This window comes from Ustilaginoidea virens, chromosome 2, assembly GCF_000687475.1.
Source record: "Ustilaginoidea virens chromosome 2, complete sequence".
NCBI classification, from domain to species: Eukaryota; Fungi; Ascomycota; class Sordariomycetes; order Hypocreales; family Clavicipitaceae; genus Ustilaginoidea; species Ustilaginoidea virens.
Genome location: NC_057317.1, coordinates 477712 through 497598, shown reverse-complemented (window position 1 = coordinate 497598; position 19887 = coordinate 477712). Strand labels below are relative to the sequence as shown.

Sequence of the window (19887 nt, the reverse complement as noted above, 5' to 3'; positions counted from 1 at the left end):
CGTGGAAAAGACAGGTTGTATCGGGCGTTGTCGCTGGATGAGGAAAAAGAAGATGGGGAAAGGTCAGCTACGCTTGGAGATGAGATGGCGGACCACGACGTTGCCACGGTCTTGGACAAGCTGGGCCAGGGCAAAGGGGGCGGGAGGAGGTGCAGGCACGAGTACTCTGTATGGGCGTATGTTGCCAGCCACTGACCTGACTGACAGGGACAGCAGACAGCACTCGCTGCCGCCCAGCGACAAAACTGAGCTGATGCTACTGTACTCCGTACTGTACGGAGTACGGGGTACGGAGTACGGATACGGACTGGAGTCTGGTATTCGTACGGAGTGCGGAGTACCATGTCAGACAAGTGCTCCGTACGTTGTGTTGTTGTAACAAGCACAGCCGGGGGGGCAAGGCCACTCCCTGGCTGTGCTGGCGGGAAAGGGGCAAAACTGGGTCCAGTCCAGACACTGCTGCCTGCCCCAGGTGATTTGGCGCCTCCATGCGCCTAGAATAAACCTACCTCCTGGAGGCAGGTACCAGACATGTCAATACATGTATGTCTACAAGGTCAATGCCTACCTCCTAGATACCTACCTGATGGAATCAGGGGCCCAGGGAGACGCAGCCAAAGCAGCCAATGATTGGTCCTCGGTGGCATCTCAGTCACGGGTCGGGGCTTTCGACTGCTTTCTTCTGCACCTCACTGCACCTCACTGCACCTCACTGCGCCTTTCTTCTTTCCAAATGGCAAACACGCAAGCTGCTGCTCACGTCAAATGCATCGTTCGTCTTTCCGAGCCACATCGATCAACCACGTCGTTCGCGAAAGACGTCCGCCAGCTCGTCGGGTAGGGTTGTGTTGTGCATCCCCGCGGAAAACCGGTGCGCGAAACTTGGTACAACTCAGTGGACACGCCAGCTTGTCCACGCGGAGCACATTTACATGGCGAAGAAATTTGCGGGAGTACGGAGTAAGCTGTCGCCATCGACGAGATGATCGGCTCAGGTGTCTTGAGACGGCTACTCCGCAGATACCTGTACTGTAGGGAGACCAGACGCGCTACCTTCTCTCGCCTTCCCGCACAGTACCAGCTAAAGGTAACCTCGCAGCTTGACCGCCTTTGTTACCCAATTACGTGGCTACCTTGGTTGACAATGCTTCTAAGCAAGGAGGGGGGGGGGCAAGCTGCCAATATCAGGTGCCCGTGTAGTGTACGGATAGGATACTCCGTACGGAATTGGGAGTCCGGAGTATTCTGCTTCTGTCTGATGCTCTGCATCTCTTGCATGCTGCCGAAATTGGCGTCTCCCAGCTAACCACAGCTAACCACAGCTAACCACAGCTAACCACAGCTAACCACAGCTAACCACAGCTAACCACAGCTAACCACCGCCAACCTTCTATGATTGCGCTTGTTAGAGCAGCCCCGAGTCCCCGTGCACAGCGCGAAACCCAATGCGGCAAGGCCTAGAAGCTAGCACAGGGCTCCGGTAGTTCCTCGGCAGTAAGAAGCTGGCACCAGACGTTAGCCAAGTCAGAATCAGGCCACTGGGACTCTGTTTGCTTCACGCAGAGAACCTAACGACGACTTTCAAGTGAATTGCTTCGACGCAAAGCCACTATATCCGGTGTTGTCAATTCAAATGTCGCGTCTTGCGTCCAGATTGTGTGGCAAACGCCGTAACGCCGTTCTACACTGCGTGGCGACCAGGAACCGTTATCGCAGCTTTGTCCACCTGCTAACCACAGAGACTCGACACATTGCCAGTAGCGGGGAGGCAGGCTGACAGGCCAAGGATTTTCCTGACAAACCTGCATATTCACTACTTGCAGACGATTTCAATACTTGATTCGCCTCATCGTATTCGTTGGGATCAAGGAAAGGCGGCAGCTCAGCTGTAGGAAAGGCTGTTGTCTGTCGGGGTAGCCAGCTTGCAGAGTACCAGAGTACTGTACCTTCCTACCTTAGGTACCTACCTTAGGTACCTTAGGAGGTAGGTAGGTTAGGTACCTAGGTAGGTACCCATCTGCTCGTTAGTCCTAGGTGCCTCGCGGAGAATGAAAATGCAACAAGCTTTTACTCGGGCTTGAGTCAAGCTCAAAGTTTCTGCACAAGAAAAATAACCAAGACTGCCTTGCTGCCAACTACTGCGAGCACAAACATAAGTGATGTATCTGCAGTCACGTCGGTAACCGAAGCTTCTTCTTCTTCCTCTTCTTCTTCTTCTTGTTCAGCCAGAAGATCTGATTCAACGGAGGAGGCCATCTTCTATGCAGCCCTCACAAGCTTGGGTGTCAGGTCGTACGAAACGGGGGTCCACCGCTGGCATACCTACCCGGTACCTATGAGGCTACCATGTCACCGGGCTCCAGAGAGGTTCCGCCTGGTAGCACCAGACCTCAGCACTTGTTTACTAGCGGCTGCCCCATCACCAGATCACATTCCCCAGTCACATCAACAATGCCGTTGGTTTCCTTTGCGCTTCAACACCCAACACGCATCTTTTATAAGCTCCCTTTCCCAATCCTGGAGCCTCGAAATCTGCTCGTCTCCCTTCTTTATCTTCTCTGCCCGTGTGCTTTGCAAGACCCGATTGAAACACCGGGCTGGTTCGTGGGACTTTGTCAATAGCCACGGTGCGCAGCCAACAAGATTGCCCAAGTCACCAGGTGCCCTCTGCGACATTTAGGTTTTCCTTCCTGCCGAGGAGCGTGCCGTGCCGACAAGGTCAAGGGCAGACATGTCTCCAAACCTCGCCCGATAGAAGTTGCTGAACTTGCGCGCAACGCCTTGGGTTCCTGTATCAGACCCCTCCTCTGCCCGCATCATGAATGTCCGGCCGTCCATCGAGGCGTCGAATCCGACGGCCGTGCTGTCTGTCGCATTCAATAGCGACAGTAGCTGCTTTGCTGTTGGGCTCGAATCCGGCATCTGCAGTACGTCTGTGTCGGTAGTGGTTTCACCCGTACAATCATTGCGCCATTCTGACCCAGCCTGTTCAGTATTCCATACCAAGTCATGTCTGTTGAAAGCATCAAGAGGTAGGCTTTCTCCCCCGGGCGAGACTCCCGTCAAAAGCCACACCGGGGGAAACAGGCTGACAGTCATACAGATTTCAATGCTGGCATCGGTCTTGTTCAAATGATGGGCATGAGCAACTACCTGGCTCTCGTTGGTGGGGGCAAATCGCCCAAGTTTGCCATGAACAAGGTCAGCCAGCACCGTCCATTCGGACTCATGGATACTCCTTTCACTATTCTACCTCTGTGTTTTCTCTCTGACCTTTTTTTTTTTTTTTTTTTTTTTTTTCCGCCACGCATGCAGGCCATCATCTGGGACGACATGAAAGGCAAGGTTGCGCTCGAACTATCCACCCTCAGCTCCGTCCGCGGCGTCCAACTTGGCCGCGAACGCATCGTCGTCGTTCTCCTGAACAGCGTCCGCGTGTACTCCTTCTCCAAGCCTCCCAGACTGCTGCACGTGTACGAGACGGCAGAAAACATGTTTGGCCTGAGCTCACTAGCCAGCAAGCGACTTGCCTTCCCAGGCAGGACCGTCGGCCAAATCCAGCTCGTTGAGCTTGCTACCGGAAACGTGAGCATCATCCCTGCGCACTCTTCGGCCCTGAAAGCTATCCAGTTAAGTCCCGACGGGGAGCTGCTCGCCACTGCGAGCGAGACAGGAACCCTGATCCGGGTGTATTCAACCAGCAACTGTGCCAAGGTTGCGGAGCTCAGGAGGGGAATCGATCCCGCCACAATCTTCTCGCTTGCCTTTTCACCATCTGGCTCCATGCTCGCCTGCACATCCGATAAATCTACCCTACACGTATTCGACGTGCCAAACACCAAGAGGCAGTCTCTGCAGCGCAGCCAGCACTTGAGCTCTACCGATGCCGAAGCAGGAAAATGGGGCATTCTCGGCAGAATCCCCCTCATGCCTCGAGTCTTTTCGGACGTTTACTCATTCGCATCTGCTCCCTTCGAGGCTGGCGATGAAACCATGATAGGAGGGATTCCGTTTTCCGAAGGTATCGTGTTGGGACCTGTGCGACCTGCAAAGGGAATTCTCGGCTGGATTAGCGAAGATAGCTTGGCGGTGGTTGGAGCTGGAAAGGATGCCCGGTGGGAGAAATTTGTCTTGGTAAATGGGGAGAACGGGAAGCGCGTTTGCGTGAGGGAAGGGTGGAAACGATATCTTGGGAATACGTGAATGCTGATCTGTTGGATTTGATTTCGGGGAGGGGGAGGGGGCGCATGACACATGTTGCATGTTGCATGTTGCATGTTGCATATGGTTTGGGGCGTTTCCTTCTTCTTACTCTTCTTTTTCTTCCGCCTCTCTTCCCTTGCTCCCTTCTTTTGTTCACTTTTACGTAGTAAGGTGGGCTTGCCGATGTTGGGCAGTGTGCGAGCGAGCCAACGTTGTCGCTTATCATTGAGCATCTCTTGCGGTGAGTTTTGCGTTTTTAGCCGCTACAGCATCTTGTAGGTCTGCACCGGAAACCGTCCGCAGTCGGTGTCATCGCGGCGATCTGCTCCTGCTCCTGCTCCTGCTCCTGCTCCTCCTCCTTTGATAGACGTCTTCATCCCGTGATCGTTTTGGGGGAGACTCGGAAGACCCGTGACGACCGTGTCTTTGCCGACCACGACCGCTCTCTCTGCCATGCCCTCTTCTTCGGTCTTGATCATGCTCATCCTGAATCCTGGCCTCTCTCCGCCTGCGCTCCTGATACGCGTCCTCATCCCGATCCCCTGGCTCTCTGTGTCTGCCATGCCGAGACTCGTCGTCCCTGCGTCTTCTAGACTGAAGGTCACGGTCCCGGTCACGGTCCCTGTCTCTCCTGACTTCCCGGCTCGCATGTCCTCTGCCGCCGTCATCCGGCGTCTCGTCTTCCCCCCCCCGCCGATGCGACCTGTGCCTATGCTTGCGGCCATGTCCGTGCCTCCTCTCCCTCTTGTCCATCCTGCGCCTCGCCTCCTCAACCTCCTTCTGCTTCTCCTCCACCAGGAAACCCTTCATGGGGTCGTCTTCGTCGTGGTCCCTCAGCAGAGCAGCTAGCTCCTTCTCTTCAGCCAACATGGGCCGCTGGGGCGCGGGCGCCTCGTCTTGGCTCTCCTCGTCCTCAGACTTCAGCTTCCCTTCCTTGCGCAGCATCGTCTCCCAACTGACGTCGTGCTCGGCGGGATCCTCGTCATCCCTCGCCTTGTACCGCGCGTGGTCGACGCTGACGATTCGGCCGCCGATCTCGGCGCCGCCAAGGTTGTCGACGGCGAGATCTGTGCTGCGCTGGTCCTCGTACTGGAGCCAGCCGAACCCCTTGGACTTGCCGGTTTCTTTGTCGCGCGCTAGTTTGAGGAAAACGGGTTCGCCGAACTGGGAGAAGATGGTGAGCACGTCACCCTCTGTCAGCTCGTAAGGGAGACCGCCAAAGTAGACGAATGCTGTGTCGCGGTAGTCGACGTGCCATGACGCTTCTGGAGTTCTGGACAGAATGTTGAGTTCATCCACCTTTTTTTTTTTTTTGGCCCTTTCTTGCCAGGGGGGGGGAGCGTTGGGCAAGTTTGTTGCTCACATTCCATTTTCAATCTCTTTTCTGTTGAGCTCTTGAATGGCTCGAATTTTGTTCATTTCTTTCTCCCCCTGGTCTGTGTTGGTGCAGGCAAAGGTTGATGGCGAGCTCCGAACTGCAATCCTGCTATGGCCGCGAGGCCGTCACTACAGGTAGCATCAAATGTATGTATGCATGTGACCTGCTGGTGAATGCCGCCGTCGTCTGGTGAGCTTGGTTGGTGTGGGGGAAGTATTGAGCGCCAACATTGCTGGTTCAATGCACAGGCAACAGGGCGCCTCCAATTTCGCGTTGTAATTAGCGGGTCGGCAGGCCCAAGTGCCGCTACGCGTAACTAACAGGTACCTAACGGAGTAACCTTGTAGGCGAATCGTTGGGTGCATGGGCGGGTCATTTCCGGACCGAGCGCTAAAGCTGTCTGTCACGCCTCTGCTTGGCCAGTGTTAATCAACCAAAGAAAGGGCCATGCTGGTCTGGTCAGTGGTCATAACCAAGGACATCAATTTCCGTCACGAAACTTGCGGCGCCTCGTCAAGCCCCCTCGTCGACAAGACCCGACTCCCGGGATCCGTCCACTTCCTTCAAGCAACCAAGATGCCCCGACGGTGTGCCTGAACTTGAGGCAGACGCGGTTCCACCATCACCACCACATCCATCACCCACCCAACGCGGTGTGGCTTCGGCCCGTTCGACTGTGACCTACGCCGAGCTTGACTGGCAGCGAGTCGCGCACGATAGCTCCGACATCAAAGCACGTACTCCGTACACTACGAGGATTCAGCAATCAGTCACGACATATAATCCAAGACCCGCCGCAGTTTCTTTCTCGCTGCCATGGCGGGTAAGGATGAGCGGGTGTCGACATACACTTCTACATCTGCCGAATCCGATGGTCGATATGGCGAGCTAAAGAGGAATCTTTGGACGTCTATGCTGGAATCTGTAGCCAGCGGAAAGCGTCTTCCACAAAAGAACCTTCTCGTCCTAGGTACACCCGGAACACAGACTATGCAACGGAATCATGGGGACAAAGTGCTGATTTTTTTTTCCCCAAACCCCCCGTCGTCGCTGCAGGAGGTACCCCTGAGTCGCAGAGGGAGTTTATCGAATCACTATCCAGCTCAGAAGGGAGACGGCACTTTGACCGGCAAAAAATCCCCCCGATCGCAAACAACTTTGCCTTGGGCTATTCATACTACGACGTTTTAGACGCCGACCAAGACGGTTCGTGAAAACGGGACAAGGCGGAACACGGCGCGGAGCGCAATGTGTATCATGTATCGACGAGAGTCTAACATGACATGAGCCACAGATACGCTGGCGCGAGTATCGCTTTACCTGCTATCACAACCCTCCAACGAGTTCGCTTCGCTTGTTTCGCCCCTCTTGACCGCTCAGACCGTCAGCCACTCAGCTATAGTCGTTCTCCTAGACTGGTCACAGCCACACCAATGGCTACGGCAGATCTGGAGGTGGATTCGGGTTCTCGGAGAGGTCATGGGCCGAATCAGCGCCGGTTGCCGCAGCGAGATGGAAGACGTCATGGCTTCGTGGAAGGAGCGCGGCCGTGCGGGCGCGTCACTCAACTTGGACGGCACGCCGACTGCCACGGGCGCAAGCGCCGATGGCGACGGACTGCTTCCCTTGGGCCCGGGCGAGTGGTCCGAGCCCCTGGGGTTACCGCTGTGCGTTGTGTGCCAGAATGTGAGTCTTGTGTGTCGCAAGCAAGCGTCTTGGCCCCGGCAGTTGCCCGTGGTGAACAAGGTGTGTTTCGAGACAAGGTGGTTCGCTAACCATGACGCAGGCGCAAAAGATGGAATTCCTCGAAAAGAACAAAGGGTGGAAAGAAGTCGACTTTGACACTGTTTTGCAATATATGCGAACCATCCTCCTCCGACGTAGGTCGATATGTCATGAAGATGAAAGAAGAAGAAAAGGCCCCTCACGCTAACATCGTGCTTTCTTTGCTTAGATGGCGCCTCCCTCATCTATACTTCTCAAAACACACCCTCCCAACTGCCGCTTCTCATTCACTCCACACTAGGAATTACCTCGTTGCTAAAACGACAGCCTCTCAAACACAACGTCATTGACCGGGACAAGATTGCCGTTGCGCCAAACTGGGACTCGTGGGGAAAGATTCGCATCCTCGGCGGCATCTTTGACGCGGAGCTGGTCTCCAAGGGGTGGGAACAAGACATCAAGCTGCCGCTAGGCTCCAGCCCAGGCGCCGTGGCACCCCAAACGCCAGCCGACGACGACGACGACGACGACGACGACGACGACGCGCATCCTCCCCAGACGCCCACTCGCCATGGCCCCAGCGCCATAGCCCAATACGAAGACTGGTGTCGCGACCCCAACAGCGGAGGACTCGCCGTCGTCGAAAGCGCCATGCGGGACGGCCGCGCCGTCGGTGTCGACAGCGACGACCCGCAGGAGTTTCTGGAAAGACAGCTCAAGATTCTCGAAGCGTTCAAGGCAAAGGCCCCCGAGAAAGGCGTCAACGGCACCAGTCCCCTGACAACTGCGTCTCACCGAAGAACGGAGTACTCGGACGAGCAGAGCGTCAATGACCACATTGGCCCCGTCCAGTTCAACATGGGTGGCATACAGGTAGATGCGGACGACATGCTACAACGCCTCAAGGTACGCGCCTCGCACGAACAGCCAGGCCGTGGGCAAAGCCGAATCGTTACTAAAGCACCCTTGCAGGACCGAAACGCGCACCTTTCTCCGGACGACGAGTACGGCGAGGAGGAGGAACCCGTGCCGGTGGGCAACATGGCCAAGGAATACGACAATGAGCAATTACAGAACTTCTTTAGCGGGCTGATGAACAGGACTGCCGGCGCGGCGGACAGTCCGCGGTCATAGGCCCGCAAAGGGCGCGTGTATCACCATCACCATCCGCGATTCTTTTCCTCTTCTTCTTTTTGTCTTCCACTTGAGACGCGGGGGGGGGGGGAAGCTTGTTTGTACGGTGGCGGCAACCGCCAGAAGCGGCGGGTATCAACTGTAGATTTAGATACCTTGACGAGAGTCGTAAACAGCAAAAAAAGGCAACAAGATATATGCATGCCGCCCCGTGGTATGCAGTCATGTTGTCCAATCGGGCGGGCAACAAGCACCCCCCCCCGCCCATGCATACGTACATACATACAGCCCTTCCAAACGCCAGAACGAAAACAACGTACCGAGCAAGAGCTAGACGGCCTTCTCCCGAGCGCCCTTGTACCTGACATCCGCGACGGGGCCTCTGCACCCCAGCCTCGCCGTGACCACGGCCCCGAGCAGGCCGGGAAACAGCCAAGGGTGCTGCAGCATCTCGGCCTCGAAAGCATTGACGGTGCCCCTCGCCAGCGCGGAGTAGCGCTCGTCGTCGAGCAGGCTCCCCAGCCGGAAGAGGTTGGACGCGGAAACGGCGTTGACGGAGGGCAGAGAGGTGTCCATGCCGTCTTTGAGGCGCAGGATCGACTGGGGGGAGGAGGCGGTGGTGGAGAAGAAGGCGCCCGCGTCGGCATCGCGGAAGAGTTTGTTTTGGGTTTCTGGGAGAGCGGTCAGCAGAGCGGTTTTCCCTTTTTTTTTTTTTTTTGTTTTTTTTCGGCTTCCTTCATGTGCGTGCGTGCGTGCGTGCGTGCGTGGTGGGAGCAGCGGAAACTCACTTTGCAGGGAGTCGGCAAACTCCAGGTACGATTCGTCGCCCGTCGCCGTGTGCAGGTCCAGCAGGCCGTGGATGAGGTATGCGTAGTCGTCGGCGAAGCCCTCGACGTCGCGGCCGTGTCTCCATATCCTGTACAGAGTGCCGGCGGGTTCGTCCCAGAGGTGGCTCCTGATGAAGTCGGCGGCGGAGCGGGCGGCCCGCAGGTACTTGTGGCTCTGGGCGGCGGCGGCGGTCTGGAGCGAGAGGGCCGTCCGGGCCAGGGAGGAGATGACCAGGCCGTTGCAGGCGGTGATGAGCTTGTCGTCGAGCGCGGGGCGGACCCGTTCCTTGTCCCGCCGGGCCTTGAGCTCCCGCCGGGCGGTTCGGATGTACTGCTGGACGGTCTCGACGGGCATCCGGTGCTGCGCGGCGAGGTCGTCGGCGGTCTTGACGACGCGCAGGATGTTGTGGTTGATAAAGTCGTCGTTGGGGTCGTGGTCCTCGTCCACGTTTCCGTCCTCCCGCACGTCCCAGTAGGCCGCGGCCACCTGGCTGATGCGCTTGTCCTGGCGCGAGGCGTCCACCACGGAGTCGAACTCGCGGCGCGTCCACAGGTAGTAGGCGCCTTCCCTCGTCTCCTTGCCCCCCCGGCGGGTGAGCGAGTCGGCCGCCTCGCTCGCGGCGAACCCGCCGTGCGGCAGGACGACGGGAGGCGAGCTGAGGTAGTCGGCGAGCTCGACCACGGTGTCGTGGAACTCGCCGCCGACCTCGCCGCCGCCGGCGAGCCGCCAGGCGTCCAGGTACAGCCCCAGGAGCAGGGCGTTGTCGACGACCAGCTTCTCAAAGTTGGGGATGCTCCAGTCCCGGGTGACGGAGCACCGGGCGAAGCCGGTGGCGCCGACGTGGTCGTGCAGGGCGCCGTCCCGGATCCTGCGCAAGGTGGCGAGCGCCATCTCCGCGGCGTGCTTGCACTCCGCCTCCCCGACCACGTCTTGCACTTGGGGGGGGGGCGACGCGCCCAGCTGCAGCAGAAAGGCCAGCCTGGGCGGGGTCGGGAACTTGGGCGCGAGGCCGAACCCGCCGTGCCCGGGGTCAAAGGTCCCGGCTATGTGCGTGTACGCCTCCTCCAGCTGGTCCAGGTCCAGCTCGCTGGAAACCTGGGCGTCGTGGTTTCCGCCTGCGTCCCTGGCTTGCCGCGCAACCTCGGGGTTCTCGGGGGGCGGCGCGGCCCAGCTGGGCATGGCGGCGATTGGGTGCGCGGCGCCGAGAGCTCGCTTCCCCAGCGTGCCCTCGGCGGCGAATTCCCGCAGCTGGCCCAGAACCTCGGAAGCTTCCTTGCGACACCTGGTCTCTTGATCCCGCCAGATGTCCCGGACCTTTTTGAAGATGGTCAGGCAGTCGGGGGAGTCGCCGTCGTGTTCGGAACTTGCTCGTCGCAAGGTCCCCGGCCCGGGCCAGTAGGTGCCGCCAAAGACGGGCTCCAGGTTCGGCGTGACAAACACGTTGAGCGGCCAGCCCCCGACGTTGCTCACGGCCTGGACGTAGTTCATGTAGACGGCGTCAATGTCGGGGCGTTCCTCTCGATCGACGATGATGGGCACAAAGGATTCGTTGAGTATGCTGGCGCATTCCGCGTTTGCAAAGGACTCTTGAGCCATGAGGCGACAAACTGCACCCATCGTTAGCGACTCTTTGTCTGCATAACCCCCCCCTCCCCCGACGAGGGTTACGGGAGCCCTCCCGTGCCTCCTCACGCCCACGTACAATGACAGGCGCGGTAGCCGATGTGCAGAAAGATGAGCTTGTTTTCGCGCTTGGCCCGGTCGACAGAGGCGGCGTCGAGGATTTGCCATTGGACCGGGCTTTGCTGTCCGGTCTGGACAAACGGGCTCTTGCTGGAAGATGCCCGGTTGTGCAAGGCAGTCGGCTGAGCGGGTGGTGCCTGGTCAGTACCGGACGGATCAGGCGCCATTGGTGCCCTGGCGGCAGCTGATGCGGCAAGTTCTGAAACAAGCATGGCCTGCGACTGTGGGAAAAAGAAAGAAAAAACAGCGGTATCGAAACGGCCGAGGAAGATTGCGTCGGGCGTTTCGCCGAGCTGGTCGGTGGTGGCTAGCCGGGAGATGCGACGAGATTGGCGGTTGGGGGGGCAGCAAATCTGGCACCAGCCAGACACAAGGCAACGGGCCGCAGCTGAGGGCCGCAAGGGAACGGCCAAGCTGTGATTAGGGAGCTTGGCGAGAGGCCACCGCAGAGCACTTTGTCTGTTGGAAGGCGGACGGCGTGAGACGAGGTGAAAGGGTTGTCGTCTTGTCGGCGGGGGGAGGAATCCCAAGGGTCCTTGGAGAGGAGGCATGTACATTGTACATGGCAACACCGAGAACCGAGCACGAAGAGCGGAGTACGGAGTACGCAGCACTTGGCTGCACGTTGAGGTGCCAAGTGGAGCTGCTGGTTAGAGGCGGCTTGTGAGCACCAGACATTACATCCAATCATCAGTCTGCACTCGGTCGGTGCTCGGCTCCCATGGTTGGATCACGATGGATCATGATGGACATGATAAATCATACGGACCACGATGGAACACGATGGATCATGATGCCTCGTTACTTCCTCAGTCTACATCGTCCAGCCCCATTCCAGACTACAAAGTCCTCAGTCAACCACGACTCGACAGGCCCAGAAACCAGGCCGAGTTGGTTGAATTCTGGGCCGAAACGAAATGACGGCACAAACAGAAAGACCTGGAAATGTTTGTTTGATTTCCTTTCCCCCGCTCCATTCACGCTGTGCGCAACTAACCCCCCTCCCCTTCCCCCCCTGGGTCTGGCGATAGGCAGTTTTTTGAAAAAAAAAAAAAAAAAAAAAAAAAAAAAAAAAAAAAAAAAAACAGGGAGTACTACGATGCTGCGTCCGTCTTTCCAAGCCTTCCATAATAACGTCTGGCTCATGGCCGAGAATGTCTCGATACATCCATTATTGAAGGCGGCAGTCCCTTCCATCTTGCTTTTGCGCCAAAATCAAAACCAACATGCGGAGCTTCTCGCTCTCCCTAAACCATATGGAGGAAACGGTGATTTTCCAAACCATCTGTAGTTAGACTCGTGACGGTATTGCAACGAATACACGGCGACTCCATTCGCTGGCCAGTGCTGATACTGGCGGTACCAATAATACCGCCACTATCAACACCACTCCGCGGTAATCCCCTTGATCGGCATCGCACCGCTTTTGCGTCGTTGCGTCATTCAAAGAGAATCACCATGAGTTTGCCACATGATCCATCGGATGTCGGATGGCCGCCGGTTAACGACCGGCCGAATATCACGTCACATATAGCAAGCAGCTCCGTTCAATTTTGAATCCTAGTCTCCGCCGATCACAGAGATGATGAAAAAAAAATACACATCTTGAAACTTCCAGTCGAGTACTTTCTTCGGTTAAAAGGGAAACCCTCCCTTGAATGCCGTGTAATAGGAACACGGGCCCGTTTTATCAAAATCTCGACCGGTATGGTACCATCAGCAGCGGCACCAACAGCGGCATCGGGAGTAGAGGTGGCACCCTTGGCAGGATTTCACAGTGCTTGAGGCTCGAATAGCGCACGGCCGAGGTCCTGCGCATTTGACTCTTTTGCCATGTCCGTCTGCTTGTTGTCGGCCTACTCCCTCACCTATGTCTGTCTGGTGGGCGGCAGGCGGGTGCGTTGCCCACGGAGACGTCACCGGCGCGGCGCGATCGGGGCTGCGCCCAGTCTGTTTCACTGTCAGGACTCGGGACTCAGCACAGCGTGCACCAGGGGGAGCGACAGGAGCACCATGCCGCCTCGTTTGCGTTTCCTCGACTGAGGCCACCGGATCGTGGGTTCATGTTGGTTGCCGAAGCTGCGACACACTTCTCGCACGAAACAAAGAGCGCTGCCGATTGGCCACTCCATTTCCCCACCGTGGCGAGGGCACTGGCCAATGAGCAAGCCGGCCGCCTGGCGGGGCGCAGGTGTCTGCGGCCGGCCCCACATGGAAATGCCCCCAACTCAAAATGATCATCCCTATATCCCCTATATCCGTGTAGGTTAGCCGCAGTCGTCCGCCAGCCATATGTAGACAGGGGCTTATTGGTTCGCCAGCAGCCAGCAGGAGAAGCCTGAGACTTGGTGTCCGTAAGAGTATCAGGACGAGATCGCGTCCGATTCACCAACTGGGACGCCACCGCGAGCCTGAGTGAGCGACCAAGCAAGACTTTGCAGGGGTTTCCAGAGAGTTGCTGCCGCCGCTGCTGCGTGTCTACGCACTGTGCTCAAGCAACTACCTGGTAGGTACCCGGTACGCGCATCATGCGAGTCGCCATAGACACCTCTCCCGCCAAAGAGGCTTAGGAGTTAGGTACCTACCTACCTACCTACCTGTCTAGTACGGCTTGACGCTCCGCCCGACAGGCCTAAATTACCACATTATGCCATAAAAAGTGAGCCTTTTTACTGTGGTAATAATGGCCGTGCCTGTCACCGAACCTCTGACCAGGATCATGGTACCACTCTTTACTCGTACCAGCTGCACCCAGTCTCGGGCTCTTGCCGCTTCCATCCAGGCAATCCTCGTCAAGTCGATAGACGTGGGTATCTGCTACCTGACGAGCTAGGTACCTCATAGTGCACGCCCCACCTACCTCCTAACCTAAGATACCTTGGCTACCTTACCTAAGGTACCTCCTCCAGAGGAAGGTGCATGTGGGGTTCGCAACCCGTCCAAGGCTTCACAGTTCGCACTGCCAACCTCAAACACTGAACGGGAATTGCGATACCCTGTGCAGCTGCCGCGCAACTTTAGGCTCTGCAGCGCACTGTCTGGATTGTTGGGAACGGAGGAACATGATATGGTAAGGTTTGATTTGATGGTCGTTTGTGTTTGTGACATGTTGGCACAGCTGAGAGCCCTGACAACCTTGGTCCAGACTACGCACCTTGCCAGCTGCTTTCTCTCTCGTCATCAACTTCCGCTCGACAAGAGTTCTAGAAAAAATTCCACGTCTTTCCACGGCTTGTTTCAAATTCTCTTCAGGGCGGATCCATCGAAAAACCCCGCCCCGCGCCGAGGTGATCAGCCTTATCCTGTGCCCTCGCTTGGACGGTCAAGGAGGAGCGAGCGGGTAGATTTCCAGGACCTTAGCCAGTCGATCGCTAGAAGCAGGTTCTTCTCCAAAGAAGTGGATCAAGGGGTACGTACGGAGTATCCTCCCACTGATCCAGGGACCAGGAAAATGTTGATCATTCTTTGGCTAGGGCTAGCAGCCATCAGCAGGGATTCGGAAGATGATCGGTCGTCGGTGGGGCCGTCCGTCACCTGCTGGCTCCTGGAGTTTTGGATGACTGTCAAGGGGATGGACGGGGAGTTTGGCAAAAGGCTTGTCGAATCCCGAGTCTCCTCCTAGGGAATGGAACTAGCATGGCGATGCTGCGGTCGCAGCCGTCAAGTAGGCATGTGGTCTGCGGCCATCACTGTGATGGTAGGGCACACTCCCAGTCTTCAGTCCCAGTCAGCTTCTGGAAAGATTCTGGCAAAAATTGCGACACCTTCGGTTGAACACATCAACGCGAGCCGGAAACACCTCGGATTGTTGCAGACGGCTAATCAACTGCGACATACGGAGGTGTCAAGGATATGAAACGTTTATTTCTGTCCTAGCAGCCTTGGGGGTTGTCGTTTTCCAGCACCGTTAACCCCCTCCACCCCTTCCCCCCCCCCCCCCCCTTCATCGGGCAACAACACCTCGTCCCAACATCCTGACATTATTGTCGAAGCCAGCAAGTATTCCGCAACCATCACGCCTGGCCCGCCACTGTCGAGACAAGAAAAAAATCAAAGTCTCGCAACGTATTGAAACGTCGGCGTACGCCCCTGGCGCCGTCATTTTGCTCTCACCAGCCCCTCGACTTCTGGGTTTGCTTTTCTTATGATGATAAAAAAAAAGCCACGGTGTCAATGCGTTTTTTTTTTTTGCATATAACAAGACGAGAAATCGACCCCTGTTTGTCGCCCTACACCGTCCCTGTCAATTGTCTTCCTAATTAAGCGTGTGTATCTCCAAGGCAGCGTTCCAAGGTAACGCCGAATTGCCAGTTCCCCGGGGGAGCAAAAGCTAGAACCACTCGCACATTTTCGTCTCGACTGCAACTGGAGGAAAATAAGCTCGGGCACCTGGACAGATAATGTCCCTGTTTTCGCTGCCGGCTACCATGCAACTATCCGGTGACATTGTGAGTGTCCCCCTTTCCCCCTCCCCCGGCAATCTCAAATGCCAACCGAAGTAGTGGGCTTGTCGGGCGGTGATCCTTCCTCATCCAGACAGCTCCTAGAATAAAATCTAGTTGTTTCTAAATAAACTGCTCTGCGCTCCGCATGCACCGATATGACAATCTAACTAGCTAGATGGCTGGTGTATTCGCGTTGCGGCGGTGTGAGCGTCTCCTACGGCCAACCCCCTCACTTCGTGCGTCTGAAAGCATATAAATGCAATACCCCCTTCAGCCTGCAAGAAGAACTCACATAATTGGCACTGTGACATCCCGAACATATTGCTGTGCCAGATACAAGTATCTCTCGGAATATATTACCCTCTTCTTCATCATCATCGCCGTCCTTGAAACTCAAACCAGACCTTCGTTTCCCATGAACGAGCGTAAATTTGAACAAGCAAGCATGACGAAACCAAAACGTGAGTCCCCTTTATCCCCCGAAGCTCTTTTTATACTCCCTCGCTGGTATCACACTGTCGTTAGAAATGTTTGAGCAGCTGGCAGGGGCACTGATGACTCGGACGTAGGGACTCGTGCGTCTTTAACTCCTTTGCAGCTAGAACACAAGCGTGCCCACGACCGCGAGGCTCAGAGGGCCAACCGCAGGAGGGTCAAGGATCGAATCGCTCGTTTAGAGCAGGAATTGAAGGAGAAAAGAAGTCACGTTGGATCAAGTCGAGTGTACCAGGAGCTCCTTCGACGTAATCGAATGCTCGAAGAACAAGTGGCAAGGTTCAGGAGTTGGCTTGCTACGGCCTCCTCCTCGACAGCCGGCTCATCGCCGGGAGCTATATCCGACAATGGCGCATTTTCTGAGTATCCAACGCCGACAGAAGGGCTACCTTATACGGCTCAGGATATACACGGCTATCCAATGGATAACCACGAGTTCCACGACTTGGGTCCTGCTGCTTACAAAGGGGGACAGCAGATGAGCCTGCCGTCCAACGAACCGAGCCGCAGCTCTCCGACCACCTACAAAAGCTTTTCCAGCTACACAGGCGAATCACAAGCTTTGGCAGAACAATGCCAAACGATCAACGACTATGCCTTACCAACTTGCAGTGAGGGTACGGATCCGGCCAAGGCCCATCACATGCATATTGCAAGTGGATCACCATGGGATATGGTCCAAGTACAGAACCCACATGACAACGACAGTGGCAGCGGTACCTTGCTATCTCGGGCCCGTCCGCAGCCAGTCATGTGGAGCACGTCAACTTCCACAGACAACAGCTCGGGCTATCAACGGGAAGAGTGCGCTGCGATGGAGGCGCCGTATGCAAGTCAACCGTTTTGGCGGTACTAGGGCGGGAAAATCAAAGACGAAAGGGAGAAGAGACATCGGGTTACCTTGCTGGGCTACACCACTCATTCATCACTCATAACATTGCCCGGCATGGCTAAGATTACTCAACATGCTAGAATCCAACATGGCTGGTAGATCGGCATGTAGCAAAAGGGCCCTTGGAATTGAAAACTGTTTGACTCTACCATTCCAATTTCCGGCATCCTCTTACCAGCTTTTATTTCCGTGTAGACGAGTGAAACAGGGCCCGTCCTTGCGACCTACCGCACCACAAGCCTGAGCCAAGGATCAGCGTCGCACGTGCCGGCTATTTCGGGAGCGCAGATGTGCCAATGCTCGATCTACAAAAGGATGTAGGCAACAAGATCTTTGGGCCGGCCGCCGAAGCGACAAAGCACTGCGCTAGGCAAAGAAGACGCGCCTCCCCGCCTGCCGTCACTTTTCCATCCTTGTTTTCCAGATCTTGTCTTGTTCCATACCACCTCCATGTGTCCCGCGATGAAGCCCTCTGAGACCGAACAGCCAGGGAGATGAGCGACCATGCTGGGCTGGGCATGCACCCCTGTTTATTGCCATGGCATTCGGATTTCGCCCCACTACGGGTTCGCGATTTCCCCCCAAGTCTACGGAGTCGTCGCCCAGAGGCGACTGGGTGCAGCCGATTGGGCGGCAAATTCCACGCCTGGCCTGGTCGCCTGCACTCCATGAATGCCTTGCCGAGAGCAGCTCGCGTCAATGTTTCGTTAGATGACGCCGGAGGCTGTCGCTAGAAATGTTGAACAGAAGCAGAAAGGTGGAGATGGTTTGATTAGGCACAAGCAAGAAAAAGGGCCTCGGTCGAGAGATGTTCTGGGCCATGATGATGGGCAGTCGCGGCCTCGATGAGAGTTGGCCCAAAGGCGACACTGGGTGGCCACATGCAGCCTGCCTGGACCCGGGAGGGTTTGAATGAGCAGTACGACAAGAGAAGAGAAGAGAAGAGAAGAATAGAACAGAATAAAAAGAAAAGAAAGAAAGAAGAAGAAAAAAAAAAGAAAACGAAAAAAATAAAGGAACGTGCCGGTCCCTTGACACCAAGCAGTCGCCGCGACTGGACTATAGCAACCCGCCTCGCCGTCGACATGGGTACATCTACGTCGCATAGCTTGGTTCGGCCAAGTTGCCGGGGGTCCGCTGCCCGGGGTCCGCTGCCCGGGGTCCGCTTTTCGGGCCGCCGCCTAGCCCCAAGTCAGAATCTGTACGGTAGCGGGCGGCCAGCGGGAGCCCGGCCCCTGGGAGACCCGACGCTAAGCCTGCAGCAGCCAATCAGGCGGCACGCTACCGCAAGGAAGGGGCCCGGGGAATTAACCTTGGGGCTGGAGCCTAATTTCCCCATTTGGCAGGGGCTTTCTCTGCTCATGCCCCCAGCCGCGGCGTAATTTGCAGCCGCCCAGTTACCCCGATCTGACTGACACCCGCCGCTGTCGGGCCGCGGCAGGTCGGTCGCCCCGATGCCGATGCCGCGGGCCATGACCGGGCCATCGACGGCTGCAATTGGTGCAAAGCTTCCCTCCGATACAGTTTCCTGCTGGTCGCGCGTAATGGACCGGGATGTTTCTTCTGCTCTTTTTCTTCTCTTCCCTTCTCTCCTTTGTGGATTTTTTTTTTTTGCTCCCATTTCGGCCTTGATAGGAGCCCGTGCTGCCGGACGAGGGTGGATCGATGCCGTGCCGACTGCAAGCTTGGTGCTCGGCAGGGCGTTCGCCTTGGATGGGGGGGGAGAGAATGAACCGAGAGAGTTTGTGCGCCACTTGCCTTTCGCAGTCGGCGGGTTGGTGTTCTCCTCGGGTGTTTCAGGAGTGCCAAACATGCCAAAGTGGCTGTTGCATGTGAGAGCAGGCAGGCAGTCTTTGACTTGAATTTGATGTTTAACTAATGGCTGGAAAGCCCTTGTGCAAGGATATTTTAGTAGGGAACTACAAGATCGATCAATGTATATTCTCTAGAATCCAAGATGACAAAGATATGAATGTCGTGACTGTATTTTCTGCGGTTACAAGTAGATGCCGCGGGCGCCAAGCAAGGTTGAATCCCTGAAGCGCTAGCGATTGGTGGGAAAGTTCGCTGACGTAAGGACGGGTGGGCTGCAAGGCCCCGCCAAGGAGGGTATATAGCAGTAAATAATGCTCAGTCTGGTGGAGTTGGACCTTCCAGACGAACTAATTTCTTGCCTTTTACCAGAGATTACCGTGGAATGGCCAAAAATACTCCGCTGCACCAATCTTTGGAAACAACTGGGATTCAATTCCCCACGATGTTTTTTTTTCCTCCTTTTTTGTTGGGCCCTTTTAGCCAGCACTGGTTTTTCCTCCCGCGTTACTGGACTGCTTTTTTTTCTTTCTTCGCTGCGTTTTTCCCTTTCTTCTTTCATTTTGTGCCCTTTGTCTTTCTATTCTCGAAAACGACCCAACACATAATAGGAGCGGCCAGTATTGCGCCGCGCCCGTTTGCAAAAAAGACGTGCCGTGGCACAATCAGGCCGGCCGTCAAGCCCTCCTCGCCTGTTCTGACTTGGATGCTTCCTGTCATGCCGGTGAGCGCCGTCGACCTATCTATCATGAGCTGGCGACTGCGGGAATGAAGCGCGCTGCCCAGCCGCAGCGTGATATCCAGCTGCTGATTCGCCGAGTAACCACGGCGCTTCGAGGACACCTCGACAACAAGAGGCCTCTGCCGTATGGAGTTTTGCGCGCCAAACCCTTTGGCAGGTTCGTTGTCTCCGGATCGACAATTCAAGCTGCCGGCGCTGGCGGAGCTGGCGGAGCTGCCTCGTCGCCGAAACAAAGGCTTGTCCAGCGCGCCGCTTGGACCGACGTGCAAACGCTGTCTGTTCCTCAGACGGACCTGTCGGCCAAGGAACTGGGAATGCCAAAGAGGGACAATGGCAAGAGTAGCGAGCTGCAGGAGCTCGGCTGTCGTGTTGCTGCTACAAGCGCCCTGGCAATGATCTGAAGCCTTCGTTGCTGGCTGGATCGGCCGAGGCGTGACGCTTGATGGAAGTGATGTAGACTACTCTGTCAGGCCTCCTCTCCACGCTCGTG

At 56.4% G+C, this 19887-nt stretch overlaps 6 protein-coding genes across 6 annotated transcripts; 3 read left to right on the top strand and 3 right to left on the bottom strand.

Moving 5' to 3' along the window:
* Positions 1–2818: 2818 nt before the first annotated feature.
* UV8b_01887 (uncharacterized protein) lies at positions 2819–4203 on the top strand (the record flags this gene model as incomplete). The annotated part of the gene is made up of 4 exons (XM_043139385.1): positions 2819–2927; positions 2994–3032; positions 3104–3201; positions 3316–4203. 4 exons carry the CDS (start codon positions 2819–2821, stop codon positions 4201–4203), a joined length of 1134 nt encoding a protein of 377 aa, XP_042995319.1.
* Positions 4204–4512: 309 nt separating this feature from the next.
* Positions 4513–5622, bottom strand: UV8b_01886 (uncharacterized protein; the record flags this gene model as incomplete). The annotated part of the gene is made up of 2 exons (XM_043139384.1): positions 4513–5476; positions 5567–5622. The coding sequence occupies 2 exons, from the start codon at positions 5620–5622 to the stop codon at positions 4513–4515; spliced, it is 1020 nt and encodes a 339-aa protein (XP_042995318.1).
* A 775-nt stretch (positions 5623–6397) lies between these two features.
* On the top strand, positions 6398–8440 carry UV8b_01885 (uncharacterized protein; the record flags this gene model as incomplete). Its single annotated transcript, XM_043139383.1, has 6 exons — positions 6398–6551; positions 6638–6787; positions 6876–7267; positions 7368–7461; positions 7536–8212; positions 8279–8440. The coding sequence occupies 6 exons, from the start codon at positions 6398–6400 to the stop codon at positions 8438–8440; spliced, it is 1629 nt and encodes a 542-aa protein (XP_042995317.1).
* A 330-nt stretch (positions 8441–8770) lies between these two features.
* On the bottom strand, positions 8771–11223 carry UV8b_01884 (uncharacterized protein; the record flags this gene model as incomplete). The annotated part of the gene is made up of 3 exons (XM_043139382.1): positions 8771–9111; positions 9229–10875; positions 10971–11223. The coding sequence occupies 3 exons, from the start codon at positions 11221–11223 to the stop codon at positions 8771–8773; spliced, it is 2241 nt and encodes a 746-aa protein (XP_042995316.1).
* A 208-nt stretch (positions 11224–11431) lies between these two features.
* Positions 11432–11689, bottom strand: UV8b_01883 (uncharacterized protein; the record flags this gene model as incomplete). The annotated part of the gene is made up of 1 exon (XM_043139381.1): positions 11432–11689. The coding sequence occupies one exon, from the start codon at positions 11687–11689 to the stop codon at positions 11432–11434; it is 258 nt and encodes an 85-aa protein (XP_042995315.1).
* A 7734-nt stretch (positions 11690–19423) lies between these two features.
* On the top strand, positions 19424–19798 carry UV8b_01882 (uncharacterized protein; the record flags this gene model as incomplete). Its single annotated transcript, XM_043139380.1, has 1 exon — positions 19424–19798. One exon carries the CDS (start codon positions 19424–19426, stop codon positions 19796–19798), a length of 375 nt encoding a protein of 124 aa, XP_042995314.1.
* Positions 19799–19887: the final 89 nt, after the last annotated feature.